The 22,582-nt window shown below is 44.6% G+C and overlaps 1 protein-coding gene and 1 pseudogene across 11 annotated transcripts in view; one reads left to right on the forward strand and one right to left on the reverse strand.

Annotated features, from left to right (window-relative positions):
- The window catches only part of MLLT10 (MLLT10 histone lysine methyltransferase DOT1L cofactor), a 226,063-nt gene that overhangs the window by 157,272 nt on the left and 46,209 nt on the right, over nucleotides 1-22,582 (reverse strand). For 10 of the 11 annotated variants that reach the window (XM_036345308.1, XM_036345292.1, XM_036345271.1 and 7 more), the window contains one exon: nucleotides 8-62. The exons of the other annotated variant lie outside the window; for it this stretch is intronic. In XM_036345308.1, the coding sequence (XP_036201201.1) occupies nucleotides 8-62 (55 nt within the window). The remainder of the gene's footprint in view (nucleotides 1-7; nucleotides 63-22,582) is intronic. 11 annotated transcript variants of the gene reach the window in all.
- On the forward strand, nucleotides 2,974-3,781 carry LOC118668325 (annotated as a pseudogene).

Genomic DNA, 22,582 nt, shown 5'->3' on the forward strand with positions numbered 1-22,582 from the left:
CACTTACCCCCATTATCTGTTCTTTTTAAAGCTCCATCCTTATGAGGACACAGTTCACATCTCTATTTAAAAAAAAAGAAAGAAAAGAAACAAAGATATTTTTCAGATTACAAAAGTATAACATCTTCCTTGTAACTTCAAAACTATTAAAAAGGTAGGAGCAACAGTTGTACTAGTTGCCACCAAGAATGACATTTCAGAAAATTCCTCACAAGGTAATTCTCCTTGATATGAGATCTTCTTCAGAGCACCAGATAACTTTTACAAAGTAAATTATTGCTTAACTTTTAAATTCCTGCCAAGATATTTTTGTGTTAAATTAATAAAAACAAAAAGATCATCTCAACATAGGACTTGGGCACATTTGCTTCTAGCTCTTTACTTTCTACTACCTACGAACAGCTAGGCTTAGTCTACTCAGTTAGGTCTGGTTTGTTCTAAAATAAAGAGCCAAACTCAAAAAATTTAGAATTGTGATTTAGGTGGCAAGGCATGGTCTCACATATGCTGACCTGCCTTCTGAAAGGAAGTGCTCTAATTATTTTAGTTACTCTTATTCACACACAATGGTACTCGGAAGTTATCGTGAATCCCACCGCCTACCACTCCCCAATTTAAAACCAGAAATAAACAGAGCCACTACTAACATTTCTTTTCACTATTGACAAAAGGACAAATATAATTATAAAATTAATAAACAGAGTAAGTTCTTTTTTTAAAATTTTTTAATCGATTTGTATATAGAGAGAGAGGAATGGAGAGGGAGAGAGAGAAATATCAACGGGAGAACAAAACATCAATAGGCATGCCCCCCTACCGGGGATCAAGCCCAAAATCCAGGCATGCACCCTGACAGGGAATCTAATGGCAACCTTTGAGTGTACGGGACTACTAAGCACAACCAACTAAACCACACCAGCCAGTGTAAGTTTAATGGCATTGTCTTACTCAGGGGTCCTCAAACTACGGCCCGCGGGCCACATGCAAATGCAAATATTCTATTGTTCCCGTTTTGGTTTTTTACTTCAAAATAAGATATGTGCAGTATGCATAGGAATTTGTTCATAGTTTTTTTTAAACTATAGTCCGGCCCTCCAACGGTCTGAGGGACAGTGAACTGGCCCCCTGTTTAAAAAGTTTGAGGACCCCTGGTCTTACTATAAAGAATATGTTCCTGGAGGTCACACTTGAGTACCCCATTATGCTCCCCAACTTGCAGCATATAATATAGTAACATAAATAAATTACAAAGAAAAATAACAGGATATTAAGTATACAAAACATAAGCCACGTGATGCTATTATTTCTTGTCATCCAGTATTTCACTTTCCTGATTTTCCTCTTACCATTTTGGCAGTACTTCTCTGATCATCTTATCCAACCTTTAAATGCAGAAGTTCCTTAGCACCCGACTTAAGATGCCTTCTCATTTCATGTTAAACACTCGGCAATTTCATTCATTTTCCATACATCTATCACCAATTAAATTATTAGGATATGCCAGTGACTCACAAATTTTACCTATTCATTTGTCCTTGGATACATATGTAAAACTTTCTATAATATATAGGAACTTTAAATTCAGTCCCAAATTTATGACTACACTTACTCTTCCTGAAGTTTTCCCTATCTTTGTAATAATACTCTTAATCACATATGGCCCATATCTAGGCATCATCTTTTGACAGCTTTACCCTATTTCCTAAATTCATATGATTTTAAAATGTTTTTATTGATTTGATAGAGGAAGGTAGAAGGAGAGAAACATCAATGTGAGAGAGAAACATCAACAGGCTCCCTCCTGCACACCACCTACTGGGGATCAAGCCCGCACCAGGTAGCGAACCGGTGACCTTTTGGTGCATGGAGCGACACTCAACCAACTAAAGCCACAAGACTAGGGCTAACCTCATATTTAATCAATCACCACAATTTGGACATTATTCCTCCTAAATGCTGGTGAGATCTGACTACTACTCTCCTTCTACACTAGTATTAGCCAACTGCAAGCCAACATCAACTTTCATCAGGACCACTTCAGTGGTCTTCTACTAAATAGTCTCCCAGTACCTGACCACTCCAGTCTACAGAATGAACTTCAAAAATGCAAGTCAATATATATAACTTCACCACTAACACCCTTTAAATGGTTTCCCTACATGATCTACTCCTTACTTTACTCTATGACCTTCTCTCTTTTCATCTCATTGTCCGGGCAATACTGACTTTCCTTCTTTCAGTTCAGTAAATACTCCAAAGTTCATTCCTGTCTCATAGCCTATAAATGTGTTGCTTTTACTCTACCTGAAATACTGTCCTCACCCCAAACCACTTTCACAGTTGGGTAACTTCTTACTTTCCTCAGGTCCTTGCTTAAAGTCGCTTCCTCAGAAAAGGTTTCTCTTAATACCTTTATTAAATTAGGTGCCATTTCTTCTCATCATATATTGCAATCACAATTAATTATTTATGCAATTATGTTTATCTCCTCTGCTAGATTTTAAGTTTCATTTCATGGCTGTAGTCCTAGCATCTATCACAACTGGAAACATGGAAGGAGCAAAAACATAAGCAGACTAGCTAAAGACAGGCAATAATTTGGTTCTAAGTTATACCTCCTTCACAGATGGAAACATTATTAGTTATACAATTTACCTTGGAGGAAAAAACAGTTACTTATAGAAGTATAACTAAATCTAATATAAAGACTACAGCCAGTGATAGATTACTTTTTAGGATGGTTAGGTATAAGAACAATGTTCAACAATTGGGGAAGAAAAAATTCAAATTAGACCCTTGAAACTTTACTGATCACAAATATAAATTCAAAATGTTTGAAAAACAATTTCAATATAAGAATTAAAACCAAAAATAATCAGTAGTCAAATCTAAAAAATTAAAAACTTCTATAAAAGAAAAACATTAGAATAGACAATTCAAAACTTTTATTTCTTTCTCCTCTTGTGGCCCAAGATGCTGAAAGGAAAGAAGGCTAAGGGAAAGAAGGTGGTACCAGCCCCTGCTGTTGTGAAGAAGCAGGAGGCCAAGAAGGTGGTATATCCCATTTGAGAAAAGGCCCAAGAATTTTGGCTTTGGACAGGACATCCAGCCCTTAAGGGACTCACCCACTTTGTCAACGGCCCCTCTAACATTCGGTTGCAGCAGCAAAGGACTATTCTCTATTAAGTATCTGAAAGTGCCTCCTGCCATTAACCAGTTCACTCAGGCCTTAGACCACCAAACAGCTACTCAACTGCTTAAGCTGGCCCACAAGTACAGACCAGAGACAAAGCAAGAGAAGACACAGAAATTGTTGGCCTGGGCTGAGAAAAAAGCTGCCAGCAAAGGAGATGTCCCCAAAAGACCACCTGGCCTTCCAGCAGGGGTTAACACTGCAACCATCTTGATGGATAAGAAGAAGGCCCAGCTGGTAGTGACTGCACATGATATGGAACCCATCAAGCTGGTTCATCTTCCTGCTTGCACTGTGCATTAAAATGGGGGTTCCCTACTGTATTATCAAGAGGACGGCCAGGGTGGGGCATCTAGTCCACAGGAAGATCTGTACCACCAGGTTAACTCAGAAGACAACAGATCTCAGGCTAAGCTGGCAGAAGCTATCAGGGCCAATTGGAATGACAGATATGATGAGATCCACCGCCAGTGGGGAGGCAATGTCCCAGAACCAAAGTCGGTGACTCACACTGCCAAGCTAGAAAAGGCAAAGGCATTTTTGCCCACTACATTAGTAAAGCTTTTCCTCATGTTCAGAGTACAGTGAACATTTATTTTCATATACTATTGATGGCACCATAATCCAATTCTTTGGAGAGCAATTTAGCAATATGATTCAAGAAAATTACTGATTCCATTAATTCACAGAGCCAAAGGAAATACGATGGATATAGCATGTATTGAGTACTGTGTAATTATTATATCATTATATAAGTTCAAGACATGAAAAGAATGTGTATAAAAATATTTAATATGGTTGTTTATAAGTACAAAAACTTTATAAAGAGTCTTAACTGTATAACAGTGAGGGAACAAATGCTATATTCACAAAGATTTTAACTGAGTTAACAAATAAATGCATAGAAAAAACCTCTAAAAGAAAACACACAAAATATATTAACAGGCTTGTGATGAGAATAGTAAGATATGAGTGAATTTATTTCTTCATTTCAAAATACTTTATTTGTTTTAAAATTTAAATTCTTATAGACACATTATATGCTAAGTAAAATAATATGACTTTGTCTTCCCACTAAAAGGAAAAATAGACAGGAGACTTGAGAGAAAACATGATTACAGAAAACAAGAAAACAAGATTAAATTATACTTAGAAGACTGTCCCATAAGATCAGAAAGAAAGGATCTGGTATGAGGCATCTTGGACAACAGAGACTTCAGATCCTATAGTAAACCAATCCAAACTGAAAAGTTTCACAGGGTAGGCTGCAGCTACACGTGTTTGTACTAGAATTCCACAGATCCAATCTTACTTTAGTTAGATATAGTTACAAGTAAATCCTGTGAAAGGGGAAACATTTTAAGGAGATCTGCTCCTCCAAAAAAAATATATATTAAAGATCTCAACACAATTTACCAAGAAAAAATACCCTTTAATTGTAATGGCCCAAACAAGTAGAAATTATACAAGGAGGGTCCTTCTTTTTGATATCATGTAGTATAGTAAGAAAGCATACAACTATTTTTTTTTAAATATATTTTATTGATTTTTTACAGAGAGGAAGGGAGAAGGGATAGAGAGCTAGAAACATCAATGAGAGAGAAACATCGATCAGCCGGCTCCTGCACACTCCCCACTGGGGATGTGCCTGCAACCAAGGTACATGCCCTTGACCAGAATCGAACCTGGGACCCTTGAGTCCCCAGGCTGACGCTCTATCCATTGAGCCAAACTGGTTAGGGCCATACAACTATTTTCCATCTTTATAATGTAAGGTAACATTACTTGTTCTACTTTACATTAGACTAGAGGCCCGATACACGAAATTCTAAGCAGCAGCCCCAGCTGCCGCATCGGCCCTCACAGCCCCAGCTTCATCCAGAAAGTCGTCTGGAATGTCGTCTGATCTAATTAGCATATTACACTTTTATTATAGGTTCTCTTGCAAAGTACTCACTGTACTTCACTAAGTCAAGCTCACCCAAAACACTGAGCTTTAGGAGGTCATGACTATGTAACTATGCATTCAGCTATGCTCATTTACCCAGACTGTGATCACCATTACATTACAAAAAGCAGTAAGATAATAATTAAAAATAGTATTACAGAACCAAGATGGCGGCATAAGGTACAGACCTGTGCGTGCTGTCTCCCACAACAACATCGAGACTACCAACTATAAAAGAAACAGCTGTCATTCAGAACCATGGGAAAGCTGGCCCAGTGGAAGTTCTACAACTGGAAGGAAAGAAAGAAGAGCATTGAGACTGAGTAGGTTGTGCAGAGGCTCCAAGAACGGAGGAACGGAATCGCGCGCCAGGCTGGCTGCAACTTGATGCGCGGTATTTTTCAACCAGAAGGGGATGCGGACTATCAAATCCACTGAGCGTGGTTGGGGCGGGATACTAAGGTCCCAGACCCCTATGGGGAGAAGCGGGACGGCCTTGCAATGACCCGGAAAGCGAGAGTGACTGTCTCGCGGAACTGCTCGCCGGCACTCGGGGACACGAGTAGCTCAGTTGCGGAGAGGCGAATAGAAGCGGAGATGCCATTGCCCTTGGCCCCGCCCTGGTGATTCCCAGGGACTCCACCCTACTCAAATTACATCCTCAACCAAGCTGTGCTAGGGACACAAAGAGAACCACCAACGCTTTTGCAGCCTAGCCCAGCAGAATGCAGATTTCAACTCCTCGCATACATAAGAGACACAATAAAGAAGCAGAATCAGGTTCAGAGGAAGCCGGAGCCAGACACGGCTGGGCCACCAAATGCACAGGCAGGCCCACCAGATCCAGTATCACATGGGACACTGGGTGACAGCAGACAGGCAGTCTGTGCACTTGGTAGAAAACGAAATCCAAGCAAGCATACCAGATATTCAGCCACCAGGAACGCCTAGAGATTTTGTCCAGCAAGGAGCCGCCCAACAAAGGATAGAATGCCAAACTTCGTATCACTGAGGCGGCCCCCGTAGGGCTAGGATGGCCCCAGTGGGGTTGAGACACCCCAGTGAGGTTGAAACAGCCCCTGTGCGGTCAAGACGGCCCCGGTGGGGTCGAAACGGCCCCAGTGAGGCTGAAACGGCCCCCGTGAGGCGGGGAAGGGCCCTGTGAGGCTGACATGGTCCCTGTGAGACTGAGACGGCCCAAGGGAAGCTGAGAAAAATACCACATGAACTCACTCATTTATGGATAATAAGAAACATTATAGACTGATGAACAAAAATGGATACGGAGGGAGATCAGCATTGAGCAGAAGTCAAACTACAGTGGGAACCCTGGGGAGGGTTGGGAGGAGTAGGAGATCAACCAAAAGACTTATATGCATGCTTATGAAAATAACTAATGGACACAAGACACTGGGGGGTGGGGGAAGCCGGGGGAATGTCAAGGGGGAGAAAAAAGGAGACATGTGTAACACTCTTTGTAATACTTTAAGAAATAAAATTAAATGCCCTGGCCGGTTTGGCTCAGTGGATAGAGCACCGGCCTGCGGACTGAAGGGTCCCAGGTTTGATTCCGACCAGGGGCATGTACCTTGGTTGTGGGCACGTCCCCAGTGGGAGGTGTGCAGGAGGCAGCTGGTCGATGTTTCTCTCTCATCGATGTTTCTAACTCTCAATCCCTCTCCTTTCCTCTCTGTGAAAAAATCAATAAAATATATATAAAAAAAAATTTAAAAATTAAAAAAAAATAGTATTACAGGTTAATAAGAAGTATAAATTCAAGTTTTAAGTTTGATCTTCCTCATATAAAAGATATAATTGTGGCATAAAGTGTGGCTCAGCTGCTTGAGTGTCATCCCCTGCACGGAAAGGTCACCAGTTCAATTCCTAGTGAGGACACATGCCTAGGTTGCGGCTCAATCCTGGTAGGGGGCATGCAGGAGGCAGTCAATCGCTGTTTCTATCTCCTTCTCTGCTCCTCTCTCTAAAATAGTAATACAAGCCTTAACCGGTTTGGTTCAGTGGATAGAGCGTCAGCCTGCAGACTGAAAGGTCCCAGGTTTGATTCCAGTCGGGGGCATGTACCTTGGTTGCAGGCAAATCCTCAGTAAGAGGTGTACAGAAGGCAGCTGATCGATGTTTCTCTCTCATCGATGTTTCTAACTCTCTATCCCTCTCCCTTCCTCTCTGTAAAAAAATCAATAAAATATATTTTAAAAAAATAAATAAAAAATGAAAATAAAATAAAATAGTAATACAAAATATTTTTTTTAAATACCTGTAGGATAAAACACATACCATCATCATTTCTTTATTTAAGCAAAAGATGAAGATAAATCTAAATTAACACATCTTTTCTTGTGTTTTAGAAAGATCACAACTACCATTCTATAAATTAGTGCCCAGGCTGTGGTCCAGGACATCTAGGAGAAGTGATGATTACTGGTCTAAGTCAAATAACCCCAGAATAGTTTGTTCTATTAGCAAGAAAGCTACAAAAGTCTACTCTAATCATGTAAAAAGGACTTATGGGCTAACCCAGTGGTTGGCAAACTGCAGCTCGGCAAACCACGGCTCACGAGCCACATGCGGCTCTTGACCCCCCCCCTTGAGTGTGGCTCTTCCACAAAATACCGACTTCTGCACATGGGCCACAAAATTTCAATCGCACTGTATGGGCACGCCTGCAAGTGGTATTTTGTGGAAGAGCCACATTCAAGGGGCCAAAGAGCCATATGTGCCTCGCGAGCCGCGGTTTGCCGATCACGGGGCTAACCTAAAGAGACTTCTGCTGGCTAAAGATGAAATTAATTAAGGCCAATAAAAATAACTTCAACGAACTGAAACATACCAAACATGTTTAAATCAATGATAAAATGATCTTCTACTTCAAAAGTAAACTTATATAAGACAAACCCTTACACAGATAACAGATTCTAGTCTCCCACCAGAAATCAGAACTGGAAGGTTTTTAGTCTGAAGACAAGCTAGCCAGCCATATATTACAGTGGCTCCTGTGGTTTTAAAACCTGAAGAACCGATGGGAGGGAAAATGGCGGAGGTATAAACGGACGTGTCCTGTGCCTTGTCCTGGAGCAGATAAGGGTGAGCAGCTGAAACGGGTAACATGCAGCCCGAATAGGCAGAGGATTTTCAGCTGAGAGACTGTCTGCAGCTAGGAAAGACCGAGAACCCCCAGGAAAAAAAAAAAAGGACGGTTGGAGACTGCGGCTGAAGCCTCTCCTGGTGCGCCAGCTAAGCAGCGGAGACTGCGCCATCTTGGGTGGTTGTTGCCGGCATCCAGAGACCAGCTACTAACCTGGAAACAAGGGATCGCAAGCAGCGTGACTGCGTGAACTCAGACGAGCACTGCTTCTTCTCACGGAAAGGTTGGACATCCCCTAAAGGTGCGGTTTGCAGTTCGGGTTGGAGGGAGGACCGAGCTCGCGCGCGCGGGGCAGAATCTGCGCCCCACAGAGTCTGCAGCCGTTGGGACCAGCGTGACCCGCGAGTGGGGAAGGGGCCCCACAGGGCTGCTGGCAGAAGGGAACGCGAAAAATGAGCCCATAGCTGGACTGGATGTAAGGGAGCAGCCTTGGACTTTGCCAATCTGCTGGCTGCTTGGTGCCAGGGGCGAGTGGGCGCGCGGAGACTGTGCGCAGACCTGGAAGGTGGAGGCTTGCGAATTCGCACAACTATCAGGCTCTTGTTACAGTTCCCCTTAGATCCGTGCATTTGATTATTAAACCCAGTGCATGGGATTCCCCAGTTGGGGTCATTCGCAGAGCCTGTAGGGGAAAGTTCTTTTTGGGGAGCCTGGGAAACAGCGGGCAGTGGCAAGGAACCAGCTCTGGGCAGTGGTCTTTCCCGAATCAGTTCCAAATACCATAGAGGAAAAAAAAAACAAAAACAAAACCCTACTGATAGGACTTATAGCCTTGGAGGTCAATCCAGACACACTGCCACCCAGAGGCAGAGCCATGAACTGTCTCTTCTGCGATCACAAATAAAGGCAGTCTGGTAAACAAATACAAGCTGCCTTAAAATCAGGTCTGTGGTTTACTGCACGGAGGGACAGTGTATAGCAGGGAAGTTCAACACTCCCCTGAATGCCTGGCAGGACTAAGGCATGCCAAAAAGAAGAGTGGAAGATCTGAAGCACCTTCACTTCCGAATATTTTTATATATATATTTTTTTTTAATTCTTTTTTCACCATTTCATTAAGAACCTATTTTATTTTTTTTTTCGTCACTTGATTTTACCTTTTTAATTACTACATTTTTTTTAACCAGTATTATTGCTATCCTTTTACCATTTTTTCAAGTGTCATTTTATTTTTTATTATTTTTTTTATTTTTCTTTATTTTATTTTGGGATTAGTGTTCTACACACTATTTTCATCGTTCCTTTAGCATCATTTCTCTCTATCTCACATTTACCCTTAAGCCATAACTCTTTTCCTCACTTTTCCCCTTTTGTTGTCCTGTTTCTCTTACCCTATTCCTGCTTTGGATTTTACCTATTCCTTCTTTCTACCCACTGTCTAAATTTCACCCTAGTTATATATCTAATTTCCAATCCCTAGCTCTCCCCATACAAATAGCCTCTTCCCCACCTCTATTTCATTCTCTTACTTTTTGTTGTTGTTGTTGTTGTTGTTTTTTTGTCTTTTTGTTTTTTTCTTCTCTCCCTTTTCCCAATCTCATATTGGCACTCCTTTTTGTTTTTTATTTTTCTCTTTAATCTTTTTCTCTTTTTTCTTCTTTATCCTCTAATTCTCTTCGCTCGGGGGGTCACCTTTATTGGGGGTTATTAATATCGTGAATGCAGTTAGTTCGGTGCCTTGTACGTTGTGCCTTGTTGTGTTGTATTTTGTGCCTTTGAATCAGCGCAGCAGAGAGAGAACTACATAACCAAACACCTTGAGAAGAGAAATCATGGTGAAACAAAGAACCAACCCAAATATGAAAGAAAAACAGGCATCATCAGAAAAGGAAGTAAACGAAATGGAGGCAAGCAACCTGTCAGAGAAAGAATTCAGAGTAATGGCCATAAGGTGGATGAAAAGAATGGAAGACCAATTCAACAGTATGTGTAGGAACCAAGAGGAAATGAAGAAGAACCAAGAGGAAATGAAGAGAAACCAAGAAGAAATGAAAAACGACATCACTGCCATAAAGAACTCAATAGAAAGCATCAACAGTAGACTAGAAGAAGCAGAGGACCGCATCAGCAAGCTAGAAGACAAGGTAGAAAAAAATACCCAAACAGAACAGCTTCTAGAAAAAAAAATTAAAAAGCAGGAGGAGAGCCTAAGAGAACTCTGGGACAATGCTAAACGAAACACATCCGAATAATAGGGGTGCCAGAAGGAGAGGAAACTGAGCAAGGAATAGAAAACCTGTTTGAAAAAATAGTAACAAATCCAAGAAGCTCATAGAGTCCCAAACAAAATGAACCTGAAAAGACCAACACCAAGGCACATAATAATTAAATTGGCAAACACCAACGACAAAGCAAGAATCTTAAAAGCAGCCAGAGAGAGACAGAAAGTTACCTACAAAGGATCCCCCATCAGACTAGCGACCGATTTCTCAACAGAAACACATCAGGCAAGAAGGGAATGGAATGAAATATACAAAGTCATGCAAAGGAAGGGTCTGAATCCAAGAATACTATACCCAGCGAGGCTATCAATCAAAATTGAGGGTCAAATCAGGAGCTTCACAGACAAAAACGGTCTACGGGAGTTTATTACAACCAAACCAGCAATGCAAGAAATGCTAAAGGGTCTGCTGTAAATAGAAAAAACAGGAAACAAAGAAGGAACGCAGCGGTAAAGAACAAAAATGGCGACTAATAAGTTTCTATCAATAATAACTTTAAATGTGAATGGATTAAATTCCCCAGTCAAAAGGCATAGGGTAAATGAGTGGATAAGAAAACATGACCCATATATCTGCTGTCTACAGGAAACCCACCTCAGAAAAAAAGAAGCACACAGACTGATGGTGAAGGGATGGAAAAAGGTTTTTCAGGCCAATGGAAGCGAAAAAAAAGCCGGGGTAGCAATACTTATATCTGACAAATTAGATCTCAAAGTGAAGGACATAAAAAGAGATCAAGAAGGCCACTTCATAATACTAAAGGGAGCAGTCCAACAAGAAGAAATAACTCTGGTAAATATATATGCACCCAATATAGGAGCACCCAAATACGTAAGAAATCTTCTGGAGAAGATCAAGGGAGAGATTGACAGCAATACAATCATAGTAGGGGACCTTAACACCCCATTATCTCCACTGGACAAATCCTCTAAACAGAAACTCAGCAAAGAAACATCAATCTTAAATGACTCACTAGATCAGATGGAATTAATTGACATCTTCAGAACATTTCACCCCAAAGCCACAGAATATACATTCTCCTCAGGTGCACATTTGTCATCTTCAAAGATAGACCATATATTGGGTCACAGACAAAGTCTCTTCAAATTCAAGAAAATTGAAATCATATCAAGTATCTTCTCAGACCACAAAGGCATAAAACTGGAAATCAACTACAACAAAAACAATCCAAAAAAAATCAAACACATGGAGACTAAATAGCATGCTATTAAACAACGACTGGGTCACCAGTGAGATCAAAGAAGAAATAAAAAACATCATGGCAACAAATGACAATGAAAACACAACAATCCAAAACCTATGGGACACAGCAAAAGCAGTCTTGAGAGGGAAGTTCATAGCTCTACAAGCCTACTGCAAGAAACAAGAAACAATGAGAATAAATGACCTAACTCTACAACTCGAAGAATTAGAAAGGGAGCAACAAAAAAAGCCCACTGTAAGCAGAAGGAAGGAAATAACAAAGATCAGAGTGGAGATAAACGACATAGAGACCAAAAAAACAATACAAAAGATCAACAAAACCAAGAGCTGGTTCTTTGAAAGGATAAACAAGATTGATACACCTCTAGCCAGGCTCACCAAGAAACAAAGAGAGAGGACCCAAATAAACAAAATCAGAAATGAAAGAGGAGAAATAACAACAGACCCCATAGAAATACAAAGGATTGTTAGAAAATACTATGAACAACTCTACTCCAACACACTAGACAACCTGGAGGAAATGGACATATTCCTAGATAAATACAACCTTCCAAAACTTAACCAGGAAGAATCTAAAAATCTCGATAGGCCAATAACTATGGAGGAAATCGAAGCAGTAATCAAAAAGCTTCCAGCAAACAAAAGCCCGGGCGGGGCCAGATGGCTTCACAGGGGAGTTTTACCAAACATTCAAGGAAGACCTAAAACCTATCCTCCTCAGACTATGTCAAAAGATCCAAGAGGAAGGAACACTTCCCAGCTCATTCTATGAAGCCAACATCACCCTAATCCCAAAACCAGATAAAGACAATACAATGAAAGAGAATTACAGACCAATATCCCTCATGAACATAGATGCCAAAATCCTCAACAAAATCCTAGCAAATCGGATCCAGCAGTACATCAAAAAGATCATACACCATGACCAAGTAGGATTTATCCCAGGGATGCAAGGATGGTACAATATCCGCAAATCAATAAACGTGATACATCACATAAACAAAATTGAGAGAAAAAAACCACATAGTCATATCAATTGATGCGGAAAAAGCATTTGACAAAATCCAACACCCTTTCTTGATAAAAACTCTCAGCAAGATAGGAATTGAGGGATCATACCTCAACATAATAAAAGCCATATATGACAAACCCACAGCCAACATCATAATCAATGCGCAAAAACTAATACCATTACCCCTAAAAACAGGAACAAGACAGGGATGCCCCCTCTCACCACTCCTGTTCAACATAGTACTGGAAGTACTAGCCATTGCGATCAGACACGAAGAAGAAATAAAAGGCATCCAGATTGGAAAAGAAGAAGTAAAACTGTCCTTATTTGCAGATGACATGATACTGTACATACAGAACCCTAAAGACTCCATCAAAAAATTATTAGACTTAATAAATGAATTCGGCAATGTAGCAGGATACAAAATTAATGCTAAGAAATCCATGGCATTTCTTTACACCAATAGTGAACTTACAGAAAGTGAAACTACAGAAGCAATCCCATTTACCATTGCACCAAAAAAATTAAAATACCTAGGAATAAACTTAACTAAGGAGGTAAAAGACTTATATGCTGAAAACTACAGGACACTGAAAAAAGAGATAGAGGAAGACATAAACAGATGGAAGAATATACCGTGTTCATGGATTGGTAGAATCAACATCATCAAAATGTCCATACTACCCAAAGCAATTTATAGATTCAATGCAATCCCCATTAAATTACCAACGGCATATTTCACAAATCTAGAACGAACGTTCCAAAAATTCATCTGGAATAAAAAAAAAGACCCCGAATAGCTGCAGCAATCCTGAGAAAGAACAAAGTAGGTGGGATCTCAATACCAGATATCAAACTGTATTACAAAGCCACTGTTCTTAAAACAGCTTGGTACTGGCACAAGAACAGACATATAGATCAATGGAATAGAATAGAGACCCCAGAAATCGACCCAAACCACTATGCTCAATTAATATTTGACAAAGGAGGCAAGAGCATACAATGGAGTCAAGACAGTCTTTTCAATAAATGGTGTTGGGAAAATTGGACAGATACATGCAAAAGGATGAAACTAGATCACCAACTCACACCATACACAAAAATAAACTCAAAATGGATAAAAGACTTAAACGTAAGATGGGAAACCATAAAAATACTAGAGGAATCCACAGGCAGCAAAATCGCAAACATATGCTGAAGAAATTTCTTCTCTGATAATGCTCCTAGGGCAATGGAAACTAAAGAGAAAATAAACAAATGGGACTACATCAAAATAAAAAGCTTTTGCACAGCAAAGGAAACCATCAACAAAACAACAAGAAGACCCACTACATGGGAGAACATATTTGCCAATGATACCAACGATAAGGGTTTAATTTCCAACATTTACAGGGATCTCATGAAACTTAACAAAAGGAAGGTAAACAATCCAATAAAAAAATGGGCAACGGACCTAGATAGACACTTTTCGAAAGAGGACATACAGAAGGCCGAAAGACATGAAAACCTGCTCAAAGTCACTAATTATACGAGAGATGCAAATCAAAACGACAATGCGTTATCATCTCACACCTGTCAGAATGGCTATCATCAACAAATCAACAAACAACAAGTGTTGGAGAGGATGTGGAGAAAAAGGAACCCTTCTACACTGCTGGTGGGAATGCAGACTGGTGCAGCCACTGTGGAGAACAGTATGGAGCTACCTCAGAAGACTAAAAATGGAACTCCCATTTGACCCAGTGATCCCACTACTAGGAATATATCCCAAGAGACCAGAAACGCCAATCAGAAAGGATATATGCACCCCTATGTTCATAGCAGCACAATTCACCATAGCTAAGATTTGGAAACAGCCTAAGTGCCCATCAGCAGATGAGTGGATTAGAAAACTGTGGTACATATACACAATGGAATACTATGCTGCGGTAAAAGAAAAAAGGAACTCTTGCCTTTTGCAACAGCATGGATGGAACTGGAGAGCATTATGCTAAGTGAAATAAGCCAGTCAGAGAGGGATAAGTACCACATGATCTCACTCATTTGTGGATTATAGAGAACAACATAGACTGATGAAAAGGGACAGACCCAAAGACTGAGAAACAGCGATCAGGCTGTCAATCCCCAGAAGGAAAGTAGGGGAGGGCGGGGGTGGGGGGAAGAGATCAACTGAAGGACTTGTATACATGTATATAAGCCAAACCAATGGACATGGACAGCAGGGGGATGGGAGCATGAGTTTGTGTGTGGGGGGGAGGTTGGGGGTTAATGGGGGGGATGAGGACACATTTGTAATACCTTAACTAATAATAAAAAAAAAAAAAAAAAACAACAACCTGAAGAACCGGAAGATAAAAGTTCAAGGAAACCAAGAAAGTGAGGTCTGAATCAAGAAGAGGAGAGAACCAGGAGAAGCCCCCAAATATTTATATATAGAATCTCACTGAACTTAAAAAAGGCAAGCTAGAGTCCAGTTAAGGAAAAGAGAAATAAAATAAAATTTAAACAACTGCTCAAAACACATAATAGATGGTTTGAATCTAACCCAATCAACTTCTTATAAAAGTAATAACAATTATTTTTATTATTCTGCAAAGGAATATAATAAAATCCAGACTTCCCACATATAACACAATGTATAGGAAACAATCGAAGTCACCTACCTGATCTATGAATAGGAAAATGTTAATCATGCTCACAAATGTAATCAGCGAAGGTAAACACTAAGATGACCTAGGCATACACTGGAATTAGACTTTAAAATCCTAACTAATAAAAGAGAAACATGGTCATTAGCCGTACGTCCGCTACACTTCCCATTGGCTAATCAGCGAGATATGCAAATAAACTGCCAGCCAAGATGGCGACCGGCAGCCAGGCAGCTTGAAGGTAACATGAGGCTTGCTTGCTTCAGTGACGGAGGACTCCAACGTTTGTCATTAATCGTTTTAAATATGCTGGGTAATCTGGCCAGGCACCCATTTGGACAGACTTTCCCTTTGCTACAACATCAAGTAAATTTCCCATCGGATGGTTTTTCATCAGAGAAATTTAGGGATAGGCAAAATTCACATCAAACAGTCATTCCACCACAACTATGTTCGAGGATTGCATCCTCATGTACTCCATTTTCGCTGAGAAGGCAGTTCCTACCGGTATTGACAGTACTTGCTGATGACTGTTCTCTAGACATAATCTGTCGCTGCCACCGCCTTCTTTCAACTTCAAAGGCACGCTGCTCTCCAGACACTTTGTCGATAACGCCGGCATCTTTCAGCTGCAGAGCTACGTAGTATCAACAGTTGTTTTTTAGACATAGTCCCACCTCTCCACTGTCACTGTCTGAGATGCAGGTGAATGAGAGTCCTGGCTATCAGGCCACTGAGAGCTGTCTCACCAATGGCTGATTCTGGCTAATTCTGTAGGGGTGGGACTTCCTACTCCCTGCTGTCAGTTTCCACAGCTGTGATGAGGATGCTGGGGTGACAGAGGGAGCTTCCCTCTCTCTTGCTCTGCTCTATGTCTGGCGGCCTCCTGCCCTGCCAAGTCCTCCAAACCTCCTGCTCTCCGCCGGCAAGGTCCCGGGAGCCCGCAGGGGTGGCTACAGCCTCGCTTCCTGGGGCCAGCAAAAGTCCCAGGAGCCCACGGCCACCCTCGCCTCCTGGGGTGCTTGACACCTGCATATGCAAATTAACCACCATCTTTGTTGGATAATTTGCATAATCACTCAGATTAGCTTGTGGGCGTGGCTTGCGGGTGTGGCTTGAGCATAGCAGAGGTATGGTTAATTTGCATGTTTCTCTCTTATTATATAGGACTAGAAGCCCAGTGCACAAAATTTGTGCACTCAGGGAGTCCCTCAGCCCAGCCTGTGCCCTCTTGCAGTCTGGGAGCCCTCAGGGGAGGTCCAACTGCTGGCTTAGGCCCGCTCCCCATGGGGAGCGGGCCTAAGCCAGCAGTTGGGCATCCTTAGCGCTGCTGTGAAGGTGGGAGAGCTCCCACCACGGCCACTGCACTTGCCAGACATAAGCCCAGCTTCTGGCTGAGCAGCACTCCCCCTGTGGGAGTGCACTGACCACCAGGGGGCAGCTCCTGCATTGAGCGTCTGCCTCTGGTCATTAGTGTGCGTCATAGGGACTGGTCATTCCACCGTTCTGTCAATTTGCATATTATCCTTTTACTAGGGGCCCGGTGAATGAAATTTGTGCACTGAGGGGGGGGTGTCCCTCAGCCCAGCCTGCCTGCCCCTTCTCACATACTGGGAGCTCTCAGGGGATGTCTTATTGACGGCTTAGGCCCGCTCCCAGCTCCCCTTGGGGAGCGGGCCTAAGCCACAGTCTGGCCTCCCTTTGTGGGAGGTGACCGGGCTGATCAGGGGAAGGCACCAGCCCCATCACCCCACTGCTGCAGCTACTGCCAATCACTGCAGCCAGCAAGGTTTTTTCATCAACACGGACTCCAGTCCCGTCACCACGAAAAAATGACAACTTTTTTTAGGCATTTTCAAGATGTGTCTTTCATATAATAATAACTTCTTTATTATTTTTTTATCCTCACCTGAGGATATGTTTCCATTGATTTTCAGAAAATGTGAAAGAGAAAGGGAAAGACAGAGAGAAACATCAAAATGAGAGGAACACTTTGATTGGTTGCCACCTGCATGAGCCCTGATCTGGGCCCCGGCCAGGGAGGAGCCTGCAACCTAGGTACATGCCCTTGGTCAGAACTGAGCCCAGACCCTGCCATCGGCAGGCCAAGGCATTATCCACTGAGCCAAAGTGGCTAGGGCAGGATATGACATTTCTTAGCCCTCCAGCAGCGGACCTTCGTTTTTTTCACCAGGAGTGTTGGTGAAAAACCCTAGATCACCGTTGTGGATTCTTATTACCCAAGTTACTAAGAATATTACCAGTGGCATACAGGGAGCTTAACCAATGAGCGGTCAGAAAAGGTGCTTCCTCTGTAGTTCACACCAATCTGCGGCTTGGCACCCCACCCACTCCCGCCCCAGGCTTGACGCCTCTGGCCCAGGCTTCAGGCCTGGGCAGGGGAACCCCATCTCCCCCAATCACGGGCTCCACCCTTGCCCAGGCCTGACACCTTGGCCAGAGGTGTTGACCCCCATCACCCTCCGATTGCCAGATTGGCCCCTTGCCCAGGCCTGATGCCTCCGCCAGAGGTATAAGGCCTGGGCAGGGGACCCCCATCTCCCTCCCATAGCTGGCTCCGCCCCCGCTCAGGCCTGATGCCTCTGGCCAGGTATCAGGCCTGAGCAGGGGACCCGCACACCCTCCAATTGACGGCTCCACCCCCTGCCCAGGCCTGACGCCTGGGCCAAAGGCGTTGACCCCCATCACCCTCCAATTGCAGGATCAGCCCCTTGCCCAGGCCTGATGCTTCTGCCAGAGGCATCAGGCCGGGGCAAGAGACCCTCATTTCCCCCATCACTGGCTCTGCCCCCAGCCCAGGCCTGATGCCTCTGGCCCAGGCGTCAGGCCTGGGCAGGGGACGCCCAGACCCCTCCGATTGCCGGCTCCGCCCCTGGCCCAGGCCTGATGCCTCTGGCCCAGGATTCAGGCCTGGGCAGGGGACCCCCAGTCCCCTCCGATTACTTGCTCTGCCCCCCGCCCAGGCCTGATGCCTCGGCCAGAGGAGTTGACCCTCATCACCCTCTGATCCCCGGATTGGCCCTTTGCTCAGGCCTGAGGCCTCCAGCAGAGGTGTCAGGCCTGGGCAGGGGACCCCCAGCTCCCACCATCCCTGGCTCCGCACCTGCTACCCACGATCTCTGGCACCACCCCTGCCCAGACCTAAGGCCTCTGGTGGAGGCATTAGTCCTGGGCAGGAGACCCCCAGCTGCCCAGGAACGCTGACTTCGCCCTGCGATGGCTGGTTCCACCCCTGCCCAGGCCTAACGCCTCTGGCCGAGGCATTAGGCCTGGGCAGGGGACCCCCAGCTCCCTGCGATTGCAGGCTCTTCCCCTGCCCAGGCCTAATGCCTCTGGCCAAGGCGTTAGGTCTGTGCAGGGGACCCCCAGCTCCCCGTATTGCAGGCTCCACCCCTGCCCAGGCCTAACATCTTTGACCAAGGTTTTAGGCCTGGGCAAGGGACCCCTAGCTCCCTGGACTGCCGGGAGAGTGGGTTGGGGCGTGACTACAGGCCCCGCAAGCCCCAGTCTGCCAGCGGGAATTCGGGTCGGGGGCGTCCGCCTGCAATCACGCCCCAACCCGCTCTTGGGGGTTGGGGGCATGACTGCAGGCGGACACCACAGCCGCCCCGATAGCCCGGGTCTGCCGGCGGGAGCGGGTCGGGGGCGTCTGCCCCACCAGCCCTGGTCTGCCAGCGGGAGCGGGTTGGGGGCGTGACTGCAGGCGGACGCCACAGCCGCCCCGCCAGCCCCGGTCTGCCGGCGGGAGAGCCGGTTGGGGTCTTGGCCAGTAGGGGACAGCTGCGGTCACGCCCCGCCAGCCCTGGGTTGGGTCGCCCGCCATCCAGGTCACAGATAGCAGGCCTGGATGGCGGAGGGGCAGGCAGGATGGCGCTGTCCCATCCTGCCTGCAGTATGCAAATTAGCCGCCATCTTTGTTGGCGGTTAACTGCCATCTTAGTTGGCAGTTAATTTGCATATCGCCGTGATTAGCCAATGGGAAGGGTAGCGGTCGTATGCCAATTACCATGTTTCTCTTTTATTAGATAGGATTATATAGGAGGATTCTGAGAGATAAATGAAAATGCACCTATAATAAGTGAAATAGAATATTGAAGCTACATTAATATATAGGATCTAATCTGAAAAAGAAAATTGTGAAAAAAAGGAAAAGGGCTTCCAGAACATACTGAACAGTACCAAGAAGTCTGTCTAACTGAAGGCCTATAGCACTGATGGCGAACCTATGACACGCGTGTCAGAGGTGACACATGAACTCATTTTTTTGGTTGATTTTTCTTTGTTAAATGGCATTTAAATATATAAAATAAATATCAAAAATATACACCTTTGTTTTACTATGGTTGCAAATATCAAAAAATTTCTATATGTGACACGGCACCAGAGTTAAGTTAGGGTTTCTCAAAATGCTGACACTCCGAGCTCAAAAGGTTCGCCATCACTGACGTAGAAGGTGAGGGAAGGGAGGGGTGAATAAATAAATAAATGTGAGAATACAGTGGGAAAGAAAATTTAGAACACGTAATATATGAAAACTTCCTCAATTCAAAGGACATATTTATGGGTTCAAGAAGCTCAATGAACCTCAAGTAACCAAACTACTTACTGAAAAGAAAACAAGGGGAAAAGTATTGAAAGCAGCGAAGAGAAAAATGACACATCAAATACAGGGGAACAGTAACTGGATAAATGACTGCTTTCTCATCATAAACTACAGAAGCAAAAAGAGAAGAAAATAACATCTTTAAAGTATTTGAAGAAAAAGAACTGTCAAACCAGAATTCTGTATTTAACTAATATATCCTTCAAAAATGAAGGTAAAATGGGTTTTTACAGATAAAAGAAACAGAATTAATCATCAGTAGGCATGGGCTACAATAAAGACTAAAATAAGTCGTCAAAATTAAGCGAAATGGTACTAGATGGAAATGCAAGTCTTCAGGAAGCAAAGAAGAGGACCCCAAACAGTAAATATCTGGGTAACTATAAAATACTTCTAGGTCTTATTACTTAAAATACATGTTATTGCCCAGTCAGTGTGGCTTATTAGTTGAGCATCAACCCAGGAACCAAGAGGTCACCAGTTCAATTCCCAGTGAAGGCACATGCTCAGGTTGTGGGCTCGATCCTCAGTAGGGTGCATGCAGAAGGCAGGTGATCAATGCTATTTCTCTCCATTAAAGTTTCTATCTCTCTATCCCTCTCCCTTCCTCTCTAAAAAAATTAAATAAAAAATATTTTTTTAAAAAAATACATACTATTGAAAGCAAAAATTATGTCGTCTTCTGGGTTGTATAATATATGTAGATCTAATACATATGACAATAATATACCTGACAGCAGGCAGAGGTGATGTAAAAGAATCTCTGAAGGTTCCAAGTTTTCTACACTTTACAAAAAGTGGTACAATGTTAACTATAAGTGGTATGCTATATGTACTGTATATTGAAACTAGAGGCCCAGTGCACAAAATTTGTGCACGGGGGGGGGCAGGGGCCCCTCAGTCTGGTCTGCACCCTCTCCAATCTGGGACCCCTCGGGGAATGTCCGACTGCGGGTTTGTGCCCACACTTTTAACAGATGACAGCTCCATTGTTGTTTCTTTCTTTTCATGCTTAAACCCATTGGAATTAATAGGTATTCAAAGTGTGTATACATTTTGGGGGGACACTCTGTATATCTCTAGTCAGCGGAGAAAGGAACCAACAGCAGATTTGGAACCCCCAGATAAGAAATCTCGCTCACTCCCCGCATGTCTCCCCACTCCACTTTCCAAATTCCCGGGCAGCGAGAGCATCAATGTTTTCTCTCATTAACTCCGAAAAGCATGTCCTGTCACCCACTACCCAGCAGGAGTGCGCTAGTCCCCAAGCAAGCAAGGCTCAGTCAGGGCAGCCTACACTCATGGGTGCTGGCACCCAAAGTGCACATTCCTCCTCTGCAGTCGCCCCTACTATCCCACCATTTCACTGAGAGGACGGAACTCCTCACCTCCTCTGGGTTCTTGATCTTGAACGCTGACTGAAGGCACCTCAGCAAGGGCTGCCCACGCCCACCAGGTGTGTCTGCACCTGCTCCAGCCTCAGCACCTGCATTAGCCCCACAGAGGTGATCTCGTCGCTGCACTGGCCTCTGCAGGAACAGGGCATCACCACTCCGCCCTCTCACTGTCATCTCACAGGCGCCCACGCTCAGCACCCAGAACACCCAGACACTCTCCAAAGGATGCTGGAGGGGACGTGCGCATGTCCTGTGGGGGACGTAGGCATGCTGGGGTTGAAGGAAGTGCGGCGGATTTGTGGGAGGAACTTGCACATACCTTGGTCCGGGACTGTTGCCGGTGTGCAAGGGCAACAGCTCACTGGGGGGATGTTCACACACCAGGGTGGGAGGAGAGGATGTGCACACCGGAGGCCTGTGGCTTCGCAGATCCGCAAACCCCCGTGGCGTGGCCAGGAGGACGTCAATCTGGCCTGCCACGGTGGCTGTCCCTGTGATCGCACACCTTCTGGGCCAGGAGGCGGGACTTGCGCAGTCACACCACGGTGCTGATGGCCTGCAGGCGCTAGTTCAGCTCGGCCCTCAGGCTCCGTTTGGCGCGCTCGTGGCTGCCACCTCTGCCGTGTGGGGAGTACAGGCCGCCTTCCGCTGGCCCGCCTCCCCTGCCCAGAGGCTCTCCACACACGCTGCTCACTGGCCCAGAGCGGCCTAGGCAGGGCGGGATGCCAGCATGCGCTGTTCACCGGCCCACGCTGTTCACCAGCCCAGAGCAGCCTAGGCGAGGCGGGACGCCGGCGCATGTTGCTCACCTGCCTGGAGTGACCAGGGCAGAAGCCAGGCGTCCTGCCCTGCCCCAACCGCTCCTTGCCTCCACGCGGTGCGCACCAGCCCGGAGCAGCCGGGGCGGGGCGGAAGCCAGGTGTCCTGAACCGTCCTTTCCCAACCGCTCAGCGCCTGCCCGCACTGCCCACCGGCGCAGAGCGGCCAGGGCGGGGCGGGGCAGGACACCTGCCCCCAGCCACTCAGCGCCTGTACACGTGCATGCTGCCCACAGGTCCGCCATCTTTGTCGGGTTAATTTGCATACTCACTCCTGATTGGCTGGTGAGCGTAGCAGAGGGACAGTCAATTTACATGTTTCTCTTTTATTAT

This window comes from Myotis myotis, unplaced genomic scaffold (assembly GCF_014108235.1).
Source record: "Myotis myotis isolate mMyoMyo1 unplaced genomic scaffold, mMyoMyo1.p scaffold_m19_p_1, whole genome shotgun sequence".
NCBI lineage: Eukaryota > Metazoa > Chordata > Mammalia > Chiroptera > Vespertilionidae > Myotis > Myotis myotis.